This window comes from Nannobrachium achirus, assembly GCF_963921795.1.
Source record: "Nannobrachium achirus genome assembly, chromosome: 11".
Taxonomy (NCBI): domain Eukaryota; kingdom Metazoa; phylum Chordata; class Actinopteri; order Myctophiformes; family Myctophidae; genus Nannobrachium; species Nannobrachium achirus.
In genome coordinates this window covers 10298722-10323490 of record NC_137820.1, presented here as the reverse complement: position 1 = coordinate 10323490, position 24769 = coordinate 10298722, and the positions used below count along the sequence as shown (strand labels likewise).

General features: G+C 42.8%; 1 protein-coding gene across 1 annotated transcript in view; it reads right to left on the bottom strand.

Annotated features, from left to right (window-relative positions):
• Positions 1-24769, bottom strand: part of LOC308294891 (ethanolamine kinase 1) — a 43598-nt gene that overhangs the window by 4239 nt on the left and 14590 nt on the right. The window contains exons 4-7 of the mRNA XM_080737806.1: positions 18395-18543; positions 16141-16224; positions 15410-15570; positions 11851-11924 (exon numbers count right to left, since the gene is read on the bottom strand). Of these exons, the coding sequence (XP_080593932.1) occupies positions 11851-11924; positions 15410-15570; positions 16141-16224; positions 18395-18543 (468 nt within the window). The remainder of the gene's footprint in view (positions 1-11850; positions 11925-15409; positions 15571-16140; positions 16225-18394; positions 18544-24769) is intronic.

The window sequence follows — 24769 nt, the reverse complement described above, 5'->3', positions numbered from 1 at the left end:
ATTATGTAATAATTGTGACAGCCCTAGATACCAGGATACTGACATCAGGATACTGACCAGGACCCCAGGACCATGATACTGACACCATAGCATCACAAATAACACAACATGTATGTATGGGTTATGCAGTAATGTAGTTATCACAAACCTGTCCTTATGACATCTTCAATGTCATAAGGACATTTCCACAAGGCTTCATTCACTAGTTGAGGCAAGGTCAAGACCCGCCCTCGCACTCTGCCAAATTACAACATTCAAAACAAAGGATTTAAAATACATAAACATTAAATATACATTAAAATGCGATCCATCTCTGCCGGTCAGGGCAGGCATGTACCAATTGAGCGCAACGTTTTGCTTTTGTTCGTCTGGGCTCGAGACTGCCACCAAAAGTGTTAATATTTCACCTGATCACATTCGTGCAAGTGCAATAGTCTCTCTCTGCTGCATTTTCATGGTCAGTAAGCGTGATGTCCGTAGATGAAATGCGCTTGATGTCATGTCATTTACTGTCATTATTTTTTCTTTTTACATATCATTTTTTTAGTTCAATTGCATTGCCTCATACACATGTTTATTTGATCAGGTTTTGTGTGAGGATATAGCACTCGCACACACACACACACACACACACGCACACACACACGCATGCATGCAAGCAAGCACACACACAAAACTGGCACACCTGTAACCAACTGACAGCTTCATTACAGACATTCACACCTATGGGAGCTGCCCATGCAGTAACAATTTTATAATGTTGGCCACTACTGTCTAGCACAAACTGTATAATCGAGTGTCTTGCTCAAGGGCATCTTGCCATTATTGTTGAGGGAGTGCCGGGTGGATAGAATCACTCACATGCCCCATCCAAATGAGTTTGTCCAAGGATTGGAATCGACAACCATGTTTCGCAAGGCCACTGCTAACCAAATTTGAATAATAACCCATATCTGTGTCAAGAGAGATGGAACGCATACATTGTACTGAATAATTCCACAACCTGTCCTGCTAACGTGTTCTCATTTTGTAGAACTCTTTAATTCAATTCATTGGGAAAAAAATGAATTGCCCTGCTGACACACGCAACGCACGCACGCACGCACGCACGCACGCACGCACGCACGCACGCACGCACACACACACACACACACACACACACACACACACACACACACACACACACACACGACCATTGACCTTAACCCTGATTCTGTAAAGACAGCATCCTTACCATACAGTACAATAGATTGGGTGGACACATCAAACAGAGTTTCATGAAAGCATTCACTCGCTGGAGGGACAAGAGAACCAGAGAATCTTTTGAGCAGATAGCTATTCGAGAAAAGAAAGGAAAACTAAAAGCCAGGGTCTCTCTGAAGGGCGGATATGAAATATTTTTAGTGCAGGGAAATGCATGACTTTCCTTCACATTGGAAAGCATCTGTGGCCAAAAATCTGTTGTCGAATGGGCGGTGTGCAGACTGTCGTGTTGAGTCGTAAGCTGTAGGGAAGCTTCAAAAGCCGACGAACTTCTTCGACCAGTCTCGCGTAGTCAGACAACCATTCCGCAATCTCCGAATGGCTGCTATATAGAGTCTGGAACCAAACCTCCCGAAAAGGCGAGTAACGGAAGTAGAAACTGCTGCACTGAACTGTAGTCCCTTTGGAAACATACCAGAAGCACGCTAACACAGACAGAGTAATTTGAGTGGCATATTGTTGTTATGTGTGTATAGAGTGTTATACAGTAAATATTTCTGCTGCTGCATGTGTTCTCAAAATGCAGACACTAAAGTGTGGGCCGGTGCACGTGCGCATGTGTTCAAACACCAGCTGTCAGCTGTCCAATTTTCTCTGAAACAAACCTAAGCGTATATTCTCCTTTTGCACAAAGTAGTGCATTGCAAGATAGAGGGCGCCAGATCCCTTTTAGTCACACTGTACCACTACTTCCTGTTCATCCACAGAGCATTGATTCTAGTTGTTTTCTCCATTAGATTTCTTTTCACCTTTTTCAACTTTTATTACTTGGGATGGTAAAAAGATGAGGCAGACAAATAGAATGTATTTTAAAATAAAAGTTGAAAAAAGTGAAAAGAAAGTACTTTAATCTAATGGAGAAAACAACTAGAATCAATGCTCTGTGGATGAACAGGAAGTAGTGGTACAGTGTGACTAAAAGGGGCGGCATAGCTCAGGGGTAGAGAAACTGGTATTAGAGCACGAAGGGTATAAATCCCGAAGGGTTCCCAGTTCGAATCCGGGCTCCCCCTGAGTTAATGTCGAAGGGTCCTTGGGCAAGACTCTGAACCCCTAATTGCCTCCGGTGAGTAGGTTGGTGCCTTGCATGGCTTCCTCCGCCACCGGTGTATGAATGTGTGTGTGAATGGGTGAATGTAATGCACAATCTATGTAAAGCGCTTTGGATTAAAAAGCGCTATATAAATGCACCATTTACCATTTACCATTTACCATTTACCATTTTTATCCCAAGATTTTGTAACCCATTTTTCACCCAGTGCCAATTGTCTAAAGTGTAATCCTGGGCGCTATCTCTCCCTCTGCCAACCTGGGGAGAGCCCCGAACTGAGCTCATGCTTCCTTCTATGCATGAGGAGTGAGCAGGCCGATGATGATTATGATGATGAAACGTTTGATTAGCCTACTTTGTGTATGCACAAGGCTTGTGCGGTGAGTATCATACAGTAGGCTACTCAAACAGAAATGACTAGGCTCCATTTCTTTTCTAATAATTCTGGCTGTTCATTATTTGGATCCTTAATTGAAGCAAAAAGATATGGACGTGTGCACATTGTGCTGCCGCTTCCTATAGGCGGCACACAGTGTTCTTTTATTTTTATTTTTTTTATAAAAATTAGTCCTAAATAAAAAAATACTTGCCTGGCATGCTCATACTCATATGGCTGCCATTACATCTCCTCACATTTTTGGCATTTTACTGTCTGTTTTTGCCGTTGAATAACCACAATGCAATTCTCCCACTAGCACTGGCCTGGCACGCCTACAGCATACACTACTGTGATCAATTGTCATCAAGTCAGCTGGATCTGAGAGTTGCCACAGTGCATGATGCTCTCCAAAAGCTAACTTCTAGAGAAAACACAATAGTTTTGCTTTGTTGCAGAAAACTCCAATAAATGGGATTTCTGAAGTACTGCATGCTTTTGCCCTTGGCCATTATAACAAACCTTTGAAAATAGAAGAAGCAGAATGGTATTTTCAAAAGCCTAGAAAATAGAAACATAAGAGATTGAAGTTTGTCCTTTAATAAGTGCTTTCATAAAGCCCTCAATGCCAAATCAATTTTCCTCTTCTTATAGATTTGTCAAGGCCACATAAAAAACAACACACGTCTTACTTGTTCCCTTTGCTGCTTTTCTCTCCACCTAAACGTCAGGTTGTATTGTGTCAAGAACTAAGCTTCAACTTATGCTGTTTATGCAGCTTTCTGTTTTTCTTTTTTTATGTAGATCCGCGCTCTTCCGATCAATTTCACACTCAACACGCCAGTCCCTTGGGTCCTCAGCAATGTCCATCAAATGCTGTTAACTTTCACGTATAATGGGTATAATACAAAACTACTTAGCATTGCTTTCATTTCTACACAACCATATTGTTTAACTGTTAAATAATTGTAAAACTAATTTATCCGTCTGTCTTTCAATGTTATATGAGATACTTAAAGTGTGGTTCCTGTGGAAATAAGCCTTTCGGCTTTCTAGGATCTCCTTTTAGTTGACCTTGTACCAGTGATTTGTACTGTCATGAAACTGTACTTTTTTCTATTGCAAACTTCTAATAAATTCTTCAATCAATCAATCAATCAATCAATAAAAGGGAATTAGGGAGTCTGTCTGCTTCCTATATTTCATGTAGGGGTGACCCACAAATGCGACAATAGAGGAGAAGACAGTAGAGGGGTGACACAAGAGAGAAGACTCCATCGATCACTGTCCAAGGTTCCTTGAAAGACGGGGGTCCTAATCACGTATTTCTATTGACTAAAAGATAATTAATAAATGACATTATTAATCAGGGGATGAATAGTTTAAAGAAAGAAAACATCCAGTGGAATTTGCTTTGCTGTTGAGAATTCAAATATTTCTCACTGTCACTTCGCAATCACTGTGGGCTCGCGAGCATACGTATGTTATCTTCATTATTTATCGATCAAGTTCTCCTCAAAATGACATAATCTATCAGTCAAGTTCTCCTCAAAATGACGTAATCCATCAGTCAAATTCTCCTCAAAATGACGTAATCCATCAGTCAAGTTCCCTCAAAATGACGTAATCCATCAGTCAAGTTCCCTCAAAATGACGCAAGATGTATGTTATCTTCATTATTTATCTATCAGTCAAGTTCTCCTCGACAGTACAAAGGCAGGGCCCTTAGCCAATGAGGTGCAGCCACTGTTTCGTAGGAACAGTATTTCTAGTTAATATTTGACATTTGGGCCATGTGTAATCATGTTTGACTCAAGACTATTGTCTGCTGAAAATACCAGCAGTCCTCATACATAATCACATTCATCCTGGCTTTTATTAGACTGGACACCTAAAAGTAACATGGGCAGTATTTATCATCAGCAGCAACGAAACCGAGACGTTTTTCTATTCAGCGAAAAATACCAGGAAGTGAACTCCCTCAATTTGAAGCAGGTATTCCATTTCACAATGTGCTTTTGTGAACAACCCCCACACCTCCCCATTTGGGTTTTGCAGTCAAACCCAGCCCCCTTGCATCAAAACACATGCACGCCACGCACGCACGCACGCACAGACAAACAGACTTGCATGCATGCCCACACGCGCACGCACACACAATTTCCCCGGCCATAATAATGTCTTTGTCATGTAAAGGGCTCGCCTCGCCAGCGCGTCCGCAAACTCCAAACCGCGGCCTCTCAGACACTTTCAGCACATGAGCGAAATCATGAAAAGAAAGTAAATAGAGAGGGGGATCGAGGGTGTGTGTGTGTGTGTATGTGTGTGTGTGTGTGTGTGTGTGTGTGTGTGTGTGTGTGTGTGTGTGTGTGTGTGTGCAGGGGCGTCACACCAAATTCTGGGCCCTGGGTACAAGGATTCACTACGGGCCCGCCATGAATGTTAACTGAATGAAAAATAGCAGATTATACAAGCTCACAGCGCGGCACCGAGTGCCGCGCTGCGAGCTTGTAGATCTGCTATTTTTGAAAAATTGTGAAAATGTGTGCAAGAAACCTATGTTTCCATTGTCAGTGGTGCTCAAACTTTTTCATGTGAAGGACCCCCAAGATGATATGTATTTGGCCACGGACCCCCATCTCAAAATATTTAGCTCCAGGGACCCCCCGCCCCCCAGAAGCAAAATTTTAGTTACAAACGTTCGCTTAAAAAAATACATATATTCAAAGATTTGCACACATTTTCACGACTTTTCAAAAAAATAGCAGATCTACAAGCTCGCAGCGCGGCACTCGGTGCCGCGCTGTGAGCTTGTATATCTGCTATTTTTCAATAGCTAAAGTTACAAGGGCCCCTCCACCTTGGGCCCTAGTAACTCAGTCCCACTCCCCCCCCCCCCCTTGTGACGCCCCTGTGTGTGTGTGTGTGTGTGTGTGTGTGTGTGTGTGTGTGTGTGTGGGGTGGGGGAGTAGCATTCCCCTTGTGGCTCCCCATTGTCACATCTCCATATGGGCCTGGTTAGAGCACACGGCCCGACCGACGCCTGTCACCCGATGGGAAGTCAGGAGAGATTTGGCCCAGGGGGATAACAGCAGGCACGTGCACACTGCACACATAGACATCAAAGGGGGCTTGAGCCCCTGCATGCCCTTTTATCCGTCTGTAAAAAAGTGCCCAGCTCTCTCCAGACCATGAATGCAGTTTTTACTATGGTGAAAGAAATGCAAATGCCATATCTGAAAGGCAGCATTCAAGACAATTGCCTTGTCCAAACTCTCCCTCTCTGCCCTCTCTATGCAGAAATCCATACCGGAAATACCACATCTCCAGTATTGACTTGATTATGTTCTTGACTTGTTTAGTTCAGTGTGGTATCAAGCACCGAAAATAGCTCTGCTCTGCTATTTTCGATATTTTCACCAAAAGGCCCTTTTAAAAATTTCAGCCTCTGCCTCTAACATTCTCTGCACGTCCCTGGATAACAGAGAAACAGGACTGAAGATGCACGCACACTCGTGTGCGCGCACGCACGCACGCACGCACGCACGCACGCACGCACGCACGCACGCACGCACGCACGCACGCACGCACGCACTCACACACACACACACACACACACACACACACACACACACACACACACACACACACACACACACACACTGTGTGTGTTAATGCAGACTCATTAGGAAGCATAAAATGCAAGAGATTATGCACTTGGAAAACCTGTCATTCTACGCTAAAGTAATGTTGAATGTTGAACATGCTGCTGCCGTTACTTTCTCCCCAATCCTGCTGCCGTTACTTTGCCGTTACTTTGCCGTTATCTACAAGCACACAGCGCCTCGCGGTGCGAGGCGTTGTGTGCTTGTAGATCGGCTGTTTTCACTAGTTTAGTTCATTTTGTAAATGATAAATACAAAACGAAGTTTTGGACATACAAGGTTTCCACTCGACAACGACGATATATAAGGCTTTTATAATTTTTTGCGGCTCCAGACAGATTTGTTTTTAGTTTCTTTGGTCCAATATAGCTCTTTCAACATTTTGGGTTGCCGACCCCTGAACTAGACTGATGACCGCCGACAGCCAGAAGAAAAGAGTCAACAAGTTGTATTCTGGGCTCCTGACCACTTCTGCCAATTAAGTCTGACAACTGAACATACAGTATGGACGCAACAGACAACTAGTACTACTGTAGCAATACACAGCCACATGGCGGCCACATGCACAACACATACATACAGTACAAGCCTAGTGCTATAAACTCTTTCCTCTACATCAGGGGTCTTCAATGTTTTCAGGCCAAGGACCCCTTTGCTGAGAGAGAGAGAGATAAAGCAGGGACCCCCACTATGTATTGTATGAAATTGTGTTGCAGATTCATAGATTTCTCAGACATTGTAGACTTGTTTGACAGCACTATCATCAGTGTAGGTTGTTGGTTTAATGTGTATTTTTAGACATTGAACCAATTGAACCGTCAATACTTAGTCTGCTCTTCTTTTCCCTCTACACCAAACCTTTTTTTGCCAAGAATAGCCGATCTACAAGCTCACAACGCCTCGCGCTTGTAGATCGGCTATTCTTGGCTAATGTTCCTCAAAGAATAGGGATTCAAGTGGTTAGTGTGGAAAAAATAAAGTTCTTATCACACAAAGATTTGGAGGACTCCCTGTAACTCTGAGGACCCCCTAGGGTCTGTTGAAGACCCCTGCTCTACAATCGTACGCATACTTTATATTCTGGGATTGTAAGAAGGTCCGGCCTTTCTGGGATGTCATACACTCGGTTATTTGTTAAGTATTGGGATATGAAATTCCTAATTTATGCCTAGACATTGGTCTCATAGAGGAGTCTGTACAGGCGGGGAACAAATATCTAATTAAGATTTTACTGATCGCTGCTAAAAAAGCAATTTCTAAGAACTGTCTCAAGGACCTCACTCCGGAGACAATGGAGGACAATTATGGACAATATACAGGACATGGAACAGTTAACGTTCAAACTGAAGATAAAAGAAGAACTTTTTAATAAAAGATGGGAAAAATGGTTGATGTATAGATTCAGAAGAGGTGAGCTGCTGATGTGAAGGTGAAGAAAGTGTAACCCCAATGTTATTTTTTTTGTCTTTGTGCGTGTTTTGTATCATGTGTCTTTCTTTTTTGTTTTATTATTGTCTTTGTGTATCTTATTGTGCAATCTTTAATAGACAAAGTTAAAAAAATATATAAAAATCACACCCAATGTGAAGTGAGCGGTGGTCGTGCTTGCATAACGTCTTCAGACTAGGATTTGAGTCTAGGATGTACAGGCTATGCTACACACACACGTTTTGCTATGGCAAAACGCTGAGGAAAAAGGCTACAGACACACGCACAGCCACTCTATGGAGCGGTTTACCACCGCTCAAAAATAAAAAATAAAAGTTACCCAAAATGGACAGACACTACTACTTACAGTAGCATTCTGAACACACTGTCATTTTTATACCAGACGAAAAACAAAGGAGCACTTCATCCACACACAAAAATAGCGTCCGCATTCTCCCTTCTCCAGCTCAGGGGCGCTCGGGGATTTTGAAACTAGAAGATGGGGTACAGCAAGGTGATTGAATTGAGGGAAGCAGTACCTTCAAACATCAGTCTCCCCCCCCCCAACCCCCCAACCACCACGAGCTACCACCCCTGCCCTTAAACTCATTTTGGTTAACCCCCCCTAGCAGGGGTGTCTCACCAAATCCTGGGCCCTGGGTACAAGGATTCACTGCGGGGCCCCCATGAATGTTCTTCATAGGGGGGGGGGGGGGGGGGGGTTTAACCCATTTAGGCTGGGAACCTATTCCTATTTTGTGCTTCAACTATTGAAAAATAGCAGATGTACAAGCGCGGCAAGCTTGTAGTAGCTTGTACTTTTTTTGAAAAACGTATGTTTCTATGTCAGTGATGCTCAAACCTTTTCATGTGAAGGACCCCCCAAAACGATGTATTTGGCCACGGACCCCCATCTCAAAATATTTAGTTCCAGGGACCCCCCAGGATTATTTACAGGGACCCCTCAGAAGCAAAATTTGAGTTACAAATGTTCGCTTAAAAATATTCAAAGATTTGCACACATTTTCACGACTTTTCAATAATAGCAGAACTACAAGCTCTTGTAGATCTGCTATTTTTCAATAGCTGAAGTATATAAAATGAAGGCCCCTCCACCTTGGGCCCTATAGTAACTCAGTCCCACTTCCCCCACCCCCCCTTGTGACGCCCCTGCCCACCTAGTTAGAGAGGGAAGGTAACCCGACTCTGGCTGTGCACTTTAGGACAACCTCAGACGTCTAGAGCGGGTGCATGTGGCCAGGCTAGCGCTGAGGGCCGGGGGCCGGGGGGGCCCGGACCGGGGATTGGGGGATGAGAGGAGAGAAGGTATATAATGGAAGCGGTAGGAGCGACGATGGCTCTAGCTGGAACAATAGAGGCTCTGTGTCTGCGCTCGGAACCCCTCTGGATCACATTTCCTTCCAGGTCCAGCCGCTCGAAATGAGACAGCCGTGTGCGCGCGCGCGTGTGTGTGTGTGCAAGTGTCTGAACATAAATATATCAGCATGTGTGTATGTGCGTGTGGGTGTTTATCTGCGTCTGCTCTGCGTGCGTGTGTGTGTGTCTGTGTGTGTTTTGTGTGTACGTGTGCGTGCGTGTGTGTGTGTGCGTGTGCGTGTGCGTGCACACCAGTGTTTCTACAATGTATATATCGTCGTTGTCGTGTGGAAACCTTGTATGTCCAAAACCTTCCTTTCATTGTTATTATTTTAAAAATGATTTAAAATAGTGAAAATAGCCGATCTACAATCACACAACGCCTCGCAATCCGAGGCGTTGTGTGCTTGTAGATCTGCTATTTTCACTACTTTTGTGCGACACTTTTGTATGATGTAGTAGGGCTTTAATTCACGACAGAAAATATACAAATTTGAAACTTGGAGATACGAGGTTTCTGCCCGACAGTGACGATATGCAGTATGTGTGTGTGCGTGGGAGTGTTTTTGTGTACCTGTCTACATTGTAAATGTGTTTGTATTGTGTCTATAATGTGTGCGTGCGTGCGTGCGCGTGTGCGTGTGTGCGTGTGTTGTGTGTGTTTAGTGGGGCTATACCTATGGCTGCTTTAGCTAGAGGAGAGTTTAGGGGGAAACGCCACACAGGGGAGGAGGAGGGTGCCGTCTGTCGATAGCAATTAGGATCACGGTCGTGACAGCGGTGGCGGCGGCAGACAGGCAGGCAGGCGGGAGGGAGGGAGGGAGGAGAGAACGAGAGAGGAGGGAGGAGGGAGGGAGCGGCAAACTTTTCACCCTCGTGAACTTCAGTGTTGTCGGGTGCGGTAGGACAAGAATGCCTTCAGAAGCACTGGTCCAAAGTCCCTATCAGGGGTGTTGCAGCCAAATTCTGGGTGCAAGGATTCACTGCGCTTTAACTATTGAACAATAGCAGATATACAAGCTCACAGCGAAAAGTGTCGCTGCTGTGAGCGTCGATCTGCTATTTTTGAAAAGTCGTGAACATTTTGCAAGTCTTTGAATATTTCAAATCCTTTATAGTTTTTTTTTTAAAAACCTATGTTTCTATGTCAGTGGTGCTCAAACGTTTTCACGTGAAGGACCCCCAAAATGATATGTATTTGGCCACGGACCCCCATCTCATAATATTTAGTTCCAGGGACCCCCCCAGAAGCAAAAATGTAGTTACAAATGTTCGCTTACAAAATACATATATTCAAAGATTTGCACACATTTCCACAACATTTCAAAAATAGCAGGTCTACAGGCTCGCAGCGCAGCATTCGGTGCCGCTGTGAGCTTGTATATCTGCTATTTTTAAGTCTTTGAATATTTCAAATCCTTCTAGGTTTTTTTTGAAAAACGTATGTTTCTATGTCAGTGGTGCTCAAACGTTTTCACGTGAAGGATCCCAAAAATGATATGTATTTGGCCAAGGACACCCATCTCAAAATATTTAGTTCCAGGGACCCCCCCAGAAGCAAAAATGTAGTTACAAATGTTCGCTTACAAAATATTCAAAGATTTGCACACATTTCCACGACTTTTCAAAAATAGCAGATCTACAAGCTTGCAGCTTGTATATCTGTGAGCTTGTATATCTGCTATTTTTCAATAGCTAAAGTATAAAATAACTAAGGCCCCTCCACCTTGGGCCCTAGTAACTCAGTCTCAGTCCCACTTTCTCCCCCTTGTGACGCCCCTGGACCATATCAATGCATACGTTTTTCCCTGTCAAGCCTACAGTACGCATATCATGAATTGTGATATTTATTTTTTATTTTTCGACTCCACATGATGTATGGGTTAGAGTGGCGAAAGCCAGTTGATTTATTAGTAATTCATTTCTATGTACTAACTACGGTATGTTTGGTGACACATTAGCTAAGCTGTAATTATAATAATTCTATCATAAACCTTATAAGCGTATGAGCCCATAAATAAAATATCTCAGATAGGAAGAGAAGTCTTCCTATCTGAAATATTTCAGACGACCGATAATTTAATTTTGACTTTGACCTTGATTGTGACCTAAAGCTTAGTAACGACTAAGATCCTAGTAACCGACTAGCAGGGCTCTTCAACGTTTTCAGGCCAAGGACCCCTTAGTTGAGAGAGAGATGAAGAGACCCCCACAACCTTCTCATAGATTCCATTTAGTTTCATTGTTGGACAGCACAATCATCAGTGTATTTTGGATTCATTTGTTTTTCAGATATTTAACCTGAACCGTCAAAACTTAATACATTTGACCTTTAACTCTGTACTTAGTCTGCTCTTTTTCCCCTCTACACCAAACCTCTTTGCCAAAAATAGCCGTCTACAAGCTACAAGCTCACACTGCGAGGCATTGTGAGCTGGTAGATCTGCTATTTTCGGCTAAAGTTCTCAGAATATGGACACTATGGTTCAAGTAATATAAAAAAGGAGAAACAAGTTTGTATCACACAAAGATTTGGAGGAACCCCTGTAGTAACCCTGAGGACCCCCTAGGGCTCCCGGACCCCCTGTTGAAGACCCTTGCACTAGGATAACACTTGCAGTAGCAACAGGTGAATGACAGAAAGACACCTCACTTTGTTAGTGTCTTTATGAGAAAAGAGTAAAACAAACCTTTGGAAGTCGAACTTAATAGAGGAGTATCGTGCCTGCAGGAATGCCCAAAGACTCCAGAAGAAGTTGGATGCCTGACAGAAGAGAAGAACGAAGAAAGACTTAATCTTCAATATGTAACTTAAATACTCACTGCACTGAAGAAAGATTTCTGATCATTGATATCAATATACTATTAACTCCAGCGGTATGGGACAGGCAATTTACATTATTACAATAATTATTACATTTATTACTATTATAAAAAATATTACCTCAACAGTATGTCTACAAACCCATAGGAGAACATTAGACCTTTATTTTTTAGATATTTTGTCTGTGAGAACTTATACTGTAACTGCCAGTGAGTCCTCGCATTCCTTAAATGCCCTTTTAAAAGCCCTATCCATCATAATCCAGCAATCAACCAAACTGTGAACCGAAAACGGTACCCAACAACCATGAGATTGGCAAACATTTATCTATAAATTGAATGGTAAAGTTCTTGGTACAGTAGGCCTACCGTGGAAGACAGTTTGACTGGCAGACTGTACGTTGAAACATTTTTGGTAGCAGTAATGTGGTTTATGCCTGCATGTACGTATATTCTCTGTAAACTTTTGAAAATCCTATTTTGCAAGAGCGTGTCATTCTCTTCGAGGATCGTATGGACACATAATAGCCATGCCGTTATGCTGTGCTGGGGACATTTCCCAAATACTGCAGGTTCTGTGAATTTCATTCATGTTAGTCCCAGTGGAATTTTATCACCGCAAATGCTGTTTATCTGAACGCTATATTTCGGAGACCTCCTCCTCACCCAGAAAAAGAACTCAGTGAAAAACAGAATTCAGCCAACAGTACACGTTATCAACTCCACTCCATCTTCTTTGCTGGTTGACTTTGAGTCGGTTTCTTTAACAGCTCCCCAAGCAGTTGCATGTCGCCTCAGCGACGTGCTCAGTCAGAATGACAAAGCTCTGCATTGAATGGTTCCCTCCTTAATGGTTTTCGCTCACTTAAGGCCATAGACATCCACGCCTCCATAAATTTCTGTTGTTTCCCCACCCGACAGTAAATCTTCATGATAGGACCACTAATAGCAAGGCCCTAATAGGATCCAGGCAAGCCTCTGTTCTGTGGCCCAGTGATATAATCACATTTTTATTTGATAATCAAATAAAGGGGTCCGGAATGAAATACTGGCAGAGGAGAATGTGGTTTTCCCCCCTTGGACTTTTTCCCCCCCTCCTCCCTCCCTTTCTTGGCAAATTTTCATCGGTAATCTCTGTCTTTGGGAGGAAGAGAGAGAGAGAGATTGAGCGCATTTCCATGATGATTAATAACCCCTCTGCATTAAGCGGCTATTAGCCTAACACTAAGCAGAGCCCGTCGGTGACAGGGAAGCCATTGAGAAAAACTGAGATTGAGAGTTGCGTACTATGGGTGACATCACAGAGGCTTTTTCCAATTCGTTTTACAGGCTTTAGCCTCCGTATCGAGAGACGCTGGAGGATCCCTGCGGAGGAAAAGACGAGTCACGCGTCGTAAAGACCCCACTGTGCCTTGGCACGCGCTCCCCGGGATTAAGACTTGAGAGGGGGAGCAGTCAGTCATCAGAACTTTGGCCGCTAGCCAGTCTTTGTCAGTGCCACACACAGAAGACGACGCAGACACAGTGGATGCTGTCGGTTACAGAGCCCAGAGGCCAGGGTGCTTTCCCTGGTTATCTGGAAGCGATGAAAACAATACAAACAGCCAAAGGCGTGATACTGAGTTAGGAATACTTAAAATAGTTTTTTGATGAAATGTGTCTCATTTGCATCACTTGGGACACTTAGCTAAAACTCCTACCTAGGGTTATAAGGAATAAACCAGGTTTGGGGGCTCATTACAAGTCACTAACAAGACACATGACTGTCAATTAGGACGTTTGCCGCTTTGTGGATTCAACCTGTGAATGTTTGCTTTGGTGATGACCGCCGAACAAGTGAATTGTGAGACATTTTCCTGGAAGCAGGGAAGCCATGTGTGACTCTTCTGCTCTGCTTGTCAGACTAATAATTCATTCCAATGGACAATGACGAGGACAGATAATAGAGCATTCACAAGTAGCAAGTGGGTTGGAATGAGTACAACAGTGGATCAGCCAGAAACAATACATTTTTGGGAGGGGGAATACTTCAGCCTTCAGCCTCACATTTTCTTGATGAATAGTCCCTCGAATCAGATAGGAGACGGCAATAATTCTCTCATGATTGTCTCCATAAACAAGCATGTTGTCCTTCATTTCAACACCAGTCTTTTATATAAATGAGTCGGGTTGGGAACTTGGCTTAACCACGGGTGTCAGTGAGCGATTTCTCCCACTTTCCCCAGGAGTCAGGGGTCCTCCTCGGTTTGTCAAAGACAATCTGATTTCAATCAACATCATGTTATCGCTGCTCCTACTCCATTCCAGACTACCCTCCCCAGGGACGTGCTGGGCCCCTGATTCAGCCCGGGAAAAAGAGTTGGAGAGGCCCTCATTGCGCGCTATATAGAGAGAGATCTCTCTATAGTGCTGCTGCTACTCAAAGATTTGCCATGCATGAATTAGGCCTATATTTCGTTATTGTCGGGTGGAAACCTTGTATGTCCAAAACCGTTTGTTTTGTATTTATCATTTAAAAAATGATTTAAACTAGTGAAAACAGCCGATCTACAAGCACACAACGCCTCGCACCGCGAGGCGTTGTGTGCTTGTAGATCTGCTGTTTTCACTACTTTTGTGCAAACAGTTTAATTTTTACTTTTGTGCTAACAGTTACATTTTTTTCCTAATGGCCCGGCCTGGACCGGACGAGAATGTACCGGCCGTTCGGGAGTTGTCCCGCTTTTCCCAATGGCCAGCACGTCCCTGACCCTCCCCCTCCTCCTACTTCCCCTTCTTTCCATTTCTCTGGCTAAGGCGTCGGTTATTTCAAAAAAAGTAATATGCTTTCTCATCATTTCTGGCGTATTTCAAGAGACATTCACACCAGCCCAAAATTGCGAAGACAATTCCACATATTGTGTCAAAGTTATGAGAGCCCTTTCAGACGATAGACCCGCACCGCTTGAGCCGCCAAAGAATGAAAATTGTGGTTGTAAGAAAAATAATTTTGGCTGCTGTGTTTCATTTTTCCAAGCGGCGGTTTTTAATCAACTCAGACGGGGTCCATCAAACTCCGTACAGCCGTAGGTCAGCTGTAGATAGAGGGTGGGGTTTGTTGGGGTTAGGTGCAGGGGAACTTTGAGGTGCTGGAAAAGAAAATTGCTAAAATGTGATGCTTAAAGTGTTGCCACCCTGCCATTGCTTCTCACAAACATCCACTGAAGAGGTTGGCGTACATATGGATATAGTTGAAATGCATACACTGGTGTTATCCTATTATCTTTTATATATTTAAACCACTCCTAAAAAAATAAATTACTTTGATTTGCCACACTTAAGCTGAAGTGTTCCAGTACCACAATGATGAATCAGCAGCAAGTTTTGTTCCTTTTCTTTAAATTAATAATAATAACAGTGGAGAGAGAACAAAGAGGAATTCCTTACCAGTGAGAATTTACAGACTTGAATGTAGAGCCTTGTAACTTCTGTCTGCGTAACGGTGGTCTCTCGTCCTGTACTGTGTTTATAGCTCTCCAGGTAGGCTGTCAGCCAGTCCCTCTGTAGTTCACCGCTAGGGTACAGGGTGTAGTCAACATCATTTACACCTTTCACACACACACACACACACACACACACACACACACACACACACGCACGCACGCACGCACGCACGCACGCACACGCACGCGCACACACACACACACACACACAAACCGTTTTTTCATGATAACTTATTGTCCTACGATATAGAAAATACTTCAATAATGTATCTAAAAGTCATGCCTATCACAATTCCATTTTTGGAGCTGTGTGGAGCTCCCTATACGTGGCCGTGTGTGTGGGTCTGTCTGTCTGTCTGTCTGTTTGTCTGTTTGTCTGTCTGTCTGTCTCCGGGTATGTAGCCTGCACTCCTGCAGTAACCTTTTCTGGCCACACATGTTAAGGGAGGGGCGCTGTTGCACACACACACACACACACACACACACACACACACACACACACACACACACAGCTCCACTTCGAACAGAGGTTCGATTTTTTATCTTAGAGTGATGAACATACACACATACAGTAAGGTACAGCCAGGTCATAACACTACAAACAACTTTATATCACAGACTTATGAAGGACTGTTTTATTCAAAGTGACTCACAGCAATAATGAGGAGACCCTACCACAAAATTCATTGAAATGATTCCCAATATCAAAGGCCTGGAAGTTGTAGTCTGCATACTCATAGTCAATAAATCTCACCATTCCTAAAAGAGAAAAATAAATGTAAAAGTAAGTGGTGCTGTATATACAGTATATAGAGCTTTTGTTCAAAGCGTTTTACAAACAACCATTAACAAAGTGGTTCTCAACCTTTTAAGGCCTTGACAAAAATGACCCCCAAAATATGATTATTTTGGGGGTCCACACACCCTGACGAGCACTAAGAGTCGAGGAATTACATGTTGTAATAGCACGGTTCTATTGTGAAAATAGCAGATTTGCGAGGCGTTGTGACAATTTCTGTCTCAATTTCTGTCTCTAATATATTATAGTATTAAAAAGTCCTTAAATTGTCACTTCAGAAATGTGACAATGTGACAGTAAACAAACTTTATCTTGGTTTGTTTACTGTTGAGTGAGAAAACAATGTTGCACATTAAGTTAATCATCTGGGGACCCCCCCCCCCCCAAAAAAAAATAATAATAATAATAATAATAATTTGGGTATCCCCTGGGGTTCCCAACCCACAGGTTGAGAACCACTGCATTAACACACGAATGGCGGAGGCAACCATGCAACGCAACAACCTGCTTCAGGAGAGCAGTCAGGGGTTAGTGTCTTCATGCTCAGGGGCAATTCAACATAAACCCCAGGGGGATCGAACCGGGAACCAAGTGGACGCTCCATCTCCTGAGCTACTGTACTGCCGCCCAGAAGCGGTTACCAGGACAACAGAAGGAGGAACACACACATCCAAGGCACAGGCATATAATTGATGTTTCGCTTCCCTTTGTCATTGTTGAAAGTACAGAATCAGTGTGAGTCAAAAGGACATTACGTCTGTATTGAGAGGAATGTTGTCCTTGTAAAAAAAAAGAATCTTTCACAATGTGCCAAGGTTCCCAAATTGCAGTTTGTACAGAATAAGTTGGCTAGCCTATGATAAAGATGAAAAAAAAAAAAAAAAAGATTTCTTCTCAACAATAGATAAGAAAATAAGATCTAGGACCTAGGTCTTCTTCTTGGAAATATTATAATATAAATGGGCCCATTTGTGGAACACTAGCTTCTTCTTTCATATTTTTGATAAGCATTATTCATAGTCATTGAAAAGGAGCAGGTTCGGCCTATTTTGCCCGTTTCATTTGTTTGAGCTACAGTGATTCTTTTGCTCCGTGTGCGACAGGGCAGTCAGTCTCTTATTCCAAACAGTCGAGACTTTGTGCTATCACTTCTGATGAATGATGAAAGAAAAATTCTTGTATCTTGGGAATGGGCTTATTCTATGTAAAATGACATATTGTACGCATGCCCCCAACCACTGAAATAAGAATCTCTAAAACAATAGAAAGAAGTAAATGAAATAATTTTAACACTCATCTTCTTTAATTGCAATCTAAAATATGAACCCTTGTTGTAAAAAACTAAAGTTGTCCTTTAAGACTATTCATTCATACACAGTATGAGGATTAACATCTTTCAACCTGGCGTACCTATTTTGGGAATGTCAATAGGCACACCCAAAATAAAACAAAACATTGTATGTCATTAAGCATCATTTTGACATTCTTCAGATATGGCTAGTTCTTTTCTCTAATGGCCTTATTTTCTCCAGTGCCCCCTTATCTCTAAACTTCTTTGCTTTTTTTTTTCTTTTTTTTTACTATTTTGAAAAACATTTTTGAATAGTTCAAATAGCCGATAAGCTCATAACGTGTCGATTTAGATCAAGTACTTGAACAATTTTAAAACGTTTTAAAAAATGTAGGGAAGTTTATAGGGAAGGGGTAAGACACTGGTGAAAATAAGGTTAGGGTTATAGGGTACCATATCGTCACTGTCGGGCAGAAACCTTGTATCTCCAAGTTTCAAATTTGTATGTTTTTTCGCGAAGTAAAGCCTTGCTTCATCAGACAAGGCCGTCGCACAAAACTAGTGAAAACAGCAGATCTACAAGCACACAACGCCTCGCGGTGCGAGGCGTTGTGTGCTTGTAGATCGGCTGTTTTCACTAGTTTAGTAAATCTTTTTAAATGATAAAGATTTACGGTTTTGGACATACAAGGTTTCCACCCGACAACGACGATAAGGAGGAATCTACCGTAAGTTACCCTAGCTGCGTCCAAATTGATGCGTGAATAATTTACACCTGCGCCAACAACACGCCCCCCCCTCCACACTCACACAGCCAACCAACAATCACTCGCTCTCACCTTTGGTGTGGTTGTAAACAATGTTTTTGGTCAGAAGGTCATTGTGGCAAAGCACTACTGGAGAATCGATCTGAGATAGGTGTGTCTTCAGCGACTCCATCTCACTGGATAGTGTCTCAAAGCTGGGGACATCTCGCAGGGGCCCGGGACTGTGAGGGACGTAACAAAAACATCACCCATGGTGTCAGCCTTTGGTCTTTATTTGGATTCTTATTTAGTCAACTAATGCAACAGGGTTTCATACATGCAAATCGTCACTGTCGGGCAGAAACCTCATATCTCCAAGTTTCAGATGTGTACGTCTTTTGCCCTGCTTCATCATACAAGACCGTTGCACAAAACTAGTGAAAACAGCCGATCTACAAGCACACAACGCCTCTGATGCGAGGCGTTGTGTGCTTGTAGATCTGCTGTTTTCACTAGTTTAGTACATTTTATAGATGATAAATACAAAACGAACGGTTTTGGACATACAAGGTTTCCACCCGACAACGACGAAATACTGTATTTTGTGACAGTAGCCAAGATATACTCTATAACAGACCTGGGCATTGTACGGCCCGGGGGCCATATGTGGCCCTTTGGTTCACTCTGACTGGCCCGTGTAGGGTTAATGGCAAAATACAGAATAAACACATTTTCTAATTTTACCTCATGCATGGACTAAAGCTGCATTGAAGTTTTTTTATTCACGTACATATGGACGCAATGCGTACATCAGCACATGTGCGTGATGGATGTTGTCTCAATAACAGGCAGGTGGTCAGACTGGTCACAAGTCAAGACGACCTGCCTTACCTTACCCATCAAAAATGGCTAAAGTGGCTAAAGTCGATGCCGAATGCCGGGTTTTCAACATAAAATTGAGTATTTATTTACTGAAGTCGGAGGTAAAGCCGTGCGTTTAGTTTGCGGGGAGCACATCTTGCGGGGAGCACTGCTTTTTGACCTGGACCTCCACAATATTTTCTGTTGTTCATGTGGCCCCATGGAAAAAAATAATTGCCCACCCCTGCTCTACAGCATGCTACCAACATTTCTATAGTTACGATCCCTCGTTTTGCTTGATTTGCTTCTCTTCTATTGAATTCTGATAAATATGTTAAATACTGTATGTGAATTGTTTGGCAAGTGATGTCTCTGTCTGTCTGTCTGTCTATCTGTTTGTCTGTTTGTCTGTCTTTCTCTTTCTTTCTTTCAGTAATCGATTCTATTATGTCATGTTCTACTCTATTTTAAATGATATGTTCTGTTGAATTCCATGAAATTCTGTTCCAATCCGTTCCGTTTCATTCCATTCTGTCATGATTTATTCTATTGTGTCCTATTCTTTTGCTCTATTCTATGTTACTATTATGTTGTGATATAGTCTATTTCACTGTATTATATTATGTTATATTACAGTATGTTACTGTATCTCTTATTTTCTATTCTTCTCTTTTCTATTTTGTCATATTCTATTCTGTAATATGCTGTTATATTCAGTTTTATTCTGTCCTGTCCCACCCTGTCCTTGTGCTATTCTATTTCATTCGAGACGGAAGACGTTTTTGTAGCCAATGTGTTGAGATGAACTCAAGCCATGAACTCTGCACTGTACTTTTCAGTAAATAAGCTAAGTATTTGTAGCCAGCCTGGCTGAAGAGTTTACATGCCTTGTTTTCGCTCTGTTGATAACTCCATCGGTCACAGAGGGTCCTAATGTCACGGACATGAGCAGTGAAATGCACCTGGGAGAACCGCTGCACAAGCATAATTAATTTTCATGTTTCCTGTTCAATAGCAACGGCGAGCAAAGAGGCTAATTTAAACACTGCTCTACCTATTTACCCAATGGAGAACAAACAGACACGGTGGTATTATACACACTTGTCGACATAATTTAGAGAGGTCTGTCAGGAGCGCACAATAAAAGCAGAGACACAGAACCTTGTTTACAGTGATGATACAGGCTCTTGTGTCTCCTACTCTAGTCATCCTGTTTCCTCCTCAGCCCCAGACACATTCCCAAATCCCAGTATTTTCTTCTATTATACACTGTAAACCTTTTTAGGAGTGTATCCGGTGGATGAATGGGTGCGTTAGGGCATTCACGAATAGTGATTTTTAGTATTCGAATTATTCGACCTCAAAGTATTCGAATAGTCGAATATTCGACAGGGCTGGCCAAACTGTCAAATATTAAGTAAGCAAGAGGCAAACATTGTGAAAATAGCAGATCTACATGCTCACAAGCATGTAGATCTGCTATTTTCACAATATTTATCTGTGGAACCGAGTCACATTAAATGTAATACCTACAATTCCAAGTGTCTGTCAGGGTGGGGGTCCCCAGTTCAAATATGTTAATTTTGGGGGTCACGGCCTAAAAAGGTTTGAGAAGCCCTGGTATAGAGCATTAACAAATTCATCCACCAGCCAGGGGCATTGACAAAACAAAAAAAGCGAATATTCGACTTTGGTGAACAACGTCGAATAGTGACTTTGATATTCGAATATTCGAATATTTCGTGAATGCCCCAGGGTGCGTGTGGATAGACAGACAGTATATGTACGCGTGCAGGTTTGTTTTTGTGTTATTTCCAGCAATGTGTAAATCTACATCAGAATTGTGTTTAATGTCTTCCGTAAAAACAAAATTTCTTTAGGATTAATTGTAAACGTATTGAAATGTTAAAGTGCATCGCCGAATATTGTGGGTTAGGGTTGGGTTATAATTGAATTTGCATCTAAAATGTCCCTCTTAGAATTCCTGCCTCTAGTAACAAAATATATTTTCCTCTCCCCTCCTTGATACTGCATGTAATCTCTCTATCTGTCTTTGCTCTCTCCTTTTCAGAGCGAAGGTGCTGGAGCGCCATATCTTCCTAGTCACATATCTCGCTCTTCTTAACCAATGTAATTTGTGGAATTTCCTCCTCTTTGGCGATTCATAATAAATGCACCTTATTTACATATGTTTTCAAGCACCAGCAACCCTCTCGCACGCACACACACACGCACGCACGCACGCACGCACGCACGCACGCACGCACGCACGCACGCACACACACACACACACACACACACACACACACACACACACACACACACACACACACACACACACACACACACACACACACACACACACACACACACACACACACACACACACACACACACACACACACACACACACACACACTTTTGTGTGTGATTTGTCAGAGTGCAAACGGGAGAACACCATGGGGGGTCGGTGGAGAGGAGGAGGTCGCGCTCCCTCGCTTTTTCTCCTCTTTTTTTTTCTGAACACCTCTTACGCTCTCACAGCTGCTGGAGCTTTTCTCCCTCATCTCTCTCTCTCTCTCTCTCTCTCTCTCTCTCTCTCTCTCTCTCTCTCTCTCCGCTCAGCGGGCGACTCGAGGACCTCCTCTGCAGGTGCAGCCTCTTCCTGCCCCCCCCCCCTCTCTCCATCTCTTGCTCCTTCCTTTCTATCTTTCTTTCTTTCTTTCTTTCTTTCTTTCTATTTCCTCTGAAGAACGCATTCAACTCAGAAGCCACTCACACATTCCCAAGTACAAAAGTGTCTCTGATGGCATGTTTAAAACATTATCGGCTTATTCACCACAATCCACACAAGAGTATTGATACATCATGAGTGTGCACGTGCACACGCACGCACAAAACACTATAAAATCCTTTGTGTTGATTACAGAGTTAACCACCCCATTTTATACTTGATGTGAAGTTATGTTGCGTGGTGAATGTCAAAGATCTATAATATCACAGTCTTTAGATCAAGGGTCTTCAACAGGGGGTCCGGGCCCCGTAGGGGGTCCTCAGAGTTACTACAGGGGGTCCTCCAAATATTTGTGTGATAGAAACTTGTTTTTTTCCACTTTTTTATATGAACCAATAGAACCCTAGCATCCATATTCAGATAACTTTAGCCAACAATAGCAGATCTACAAGCTAACAACGCCTCGCAGCTTGTAGATCGGCTATTTTGGGCTAAGAGCTTTGGTGTAGAAGGGAAAAAGAGCAGACTAAGTACATAGTAAAAGGTAACATGAATCCAAATACATTGATGATCCTGCTGTCAAACAATGAAACTACCGGTATATGGAATCTATGAACAGGTTGTGGGGGTCCCTGCTTCATCTCTCTCTCAACTAAGGGGTCCTTGGCCTGAAAACGTTGAAGACCCCTGCTTTAGATAAAAAAGGGAACTTTCTGAAAATGTTCACATACAGTATTGCCATGCCAAAAATAAGAGATGCCAGGTTGGTTAATACAGTGTATGTATCCTTTCAAACAAATACATGGGAGAATAGACAGCTGCCTTTTAATGGTGAAGCTTGTGGTCTTATCTTGTCTTGTGCTAAACTCAGGGTTCCCACTTCCCACACATTTTTACCAATTAATTTCCAAAACTTTTCCAAAACTTTTCCAGAATATTTAACCCGATTTCCAGGACTATATAACAATAATTCAGCTCAATAACGAGTCGCTTACTCCTATGCGCAATGCCTAAAGAGAGGTAGTGTATGCCAGTGGTTCTCAACCTTTTCAGGCCGCCCGTGACCCCCAAAAATAATAACATATTTGAACGGCACCCTGACGAGCACTAAGAGTAGAGGAATTTAGTAAAACACGGTTTTATTGTGAAAATAGCCGATCTACATGCTCACAACGCCTCGCAACGTGAGCATGTAGATCTGCTATTTTCACAATTTCTGCCTCTAATATTTCACAATTTGGCCAATGTTGAATTTTTCATTTCAGAGGTATTAACAAAATCAATAACCAAAGACAATGCATAGCCATTTTTTCCAGGACCTTCCAGGACCCTTGATCAATTCCCAAACTTTTCCAGTACTGGAAAAATATTTTTCTAATTTCAAAATATTTCCCAGGAATTTCATGGCCGTGGGAACCCTGTAAACTATACTGACCTTTCTCAATATGTAGTATATTCATTCTGCACATTGTTGCATTCACTTCTGCTGTCAGCATGTGTTGGGAGATTGGTACTGAGAGGATCAGTGGATGGTTTGCTCACTCAGCCATACAAATGCCTAAGCATAGCACCATCTATTGGTCTATTGAAAGTGGTGCAGGTGTCCTTGATGCACAGCATGAGCCAGCCGCAACCCCTAAAATAATCATATTTTAACTGGGGACCACCCCACCTGATGAGCACTAAGAGTTGAGGCATTACATTTTGTATAACACAGTTCTATTGTGAAAATAGCATGATCTACATGCTCACGTCGTGAGCATGTAGATCGGCTCTTCTCACAATTTCTGCCTCTAATATTTGACAATTTTGCCAATGAATAATTTGTCACTTTAGATGTATTAAAAAGTCCTTAAATTGTCACTTAAGAAACGTGCAGATACCCTCTATACACTTAAACTTTATGTTGGTTTGTTTACTGTTGAGAGAGAAAACAATGTTGCACATTAAGTTAACAATCTGGGGACCCCCCAAAATATTAAATTGGAGACCATCCTGAGGGTCCCGACCCACAGGTTGAGAACCACTGCTGTAGGTAATGACATATTTACACACGGCCATCCGGCTGCATTGGCCACGTGATGTGATTGAACAATGATTTATAACAGCCATTACACAGTGCTTCATCTGAGAACCCGGATTACTGTGGTGCTCTTTGCTCTCTCTGTTAGAGCAATAACTAAACCTCGGGTGAACACAATTAACAACATGAGTCCTAGACAGGGACGTGTGATTATGGATCCCACTGGGAAAGATGGATAAACACGCCCCGGACTCATTTTTGAAGCTTGTGATTGGCTGAACCGGACGTAGGGAGCGCTCCGTTGTAGTCACTTGGACCGCGCGAGGTGCACCAAAACCCAATTATCATTGCGTTTATCGTGCGCTTGCCCAGGCCGTATTCACCACGGCTTCGTAACCCGCTCTTCACGGGCACTCGCGCCTGCGGCGCTCGGGCGCGAAGAGCAGGACCAAGGTCCGCTGGCCTTCGCGCCGCTTGCAATGTCGTGGACAATAACTGAAAACGAGCGCTCTATGCCGTTTCCATCCATCTTTCCCAGTGGGATCCATAATCAGGCGACAGGGACGTGCTGGGCCCCTGATTCAGCCCGGGAAAAAGAGTTGGAGAGGCCCTCATTGCGCGCTATAGAGAGAGATCTCTCTCTATAGCGCTGCTGCTACTCAAAGATTTGCCATTTCAGATCATGACAAGTAACAAGCCAGTGGGCCAAACTGTACATGAGTTATATTTCGTCGTTGTCGGGTGGAAACCTTGTACGTCCAAAGCCGTTTGTTTTGTATTTATCATTTTAAAAATGATTTAAAATAGTGAAAACAGCCGATCTACAAGCACACAACGCCTCGCACCGCGA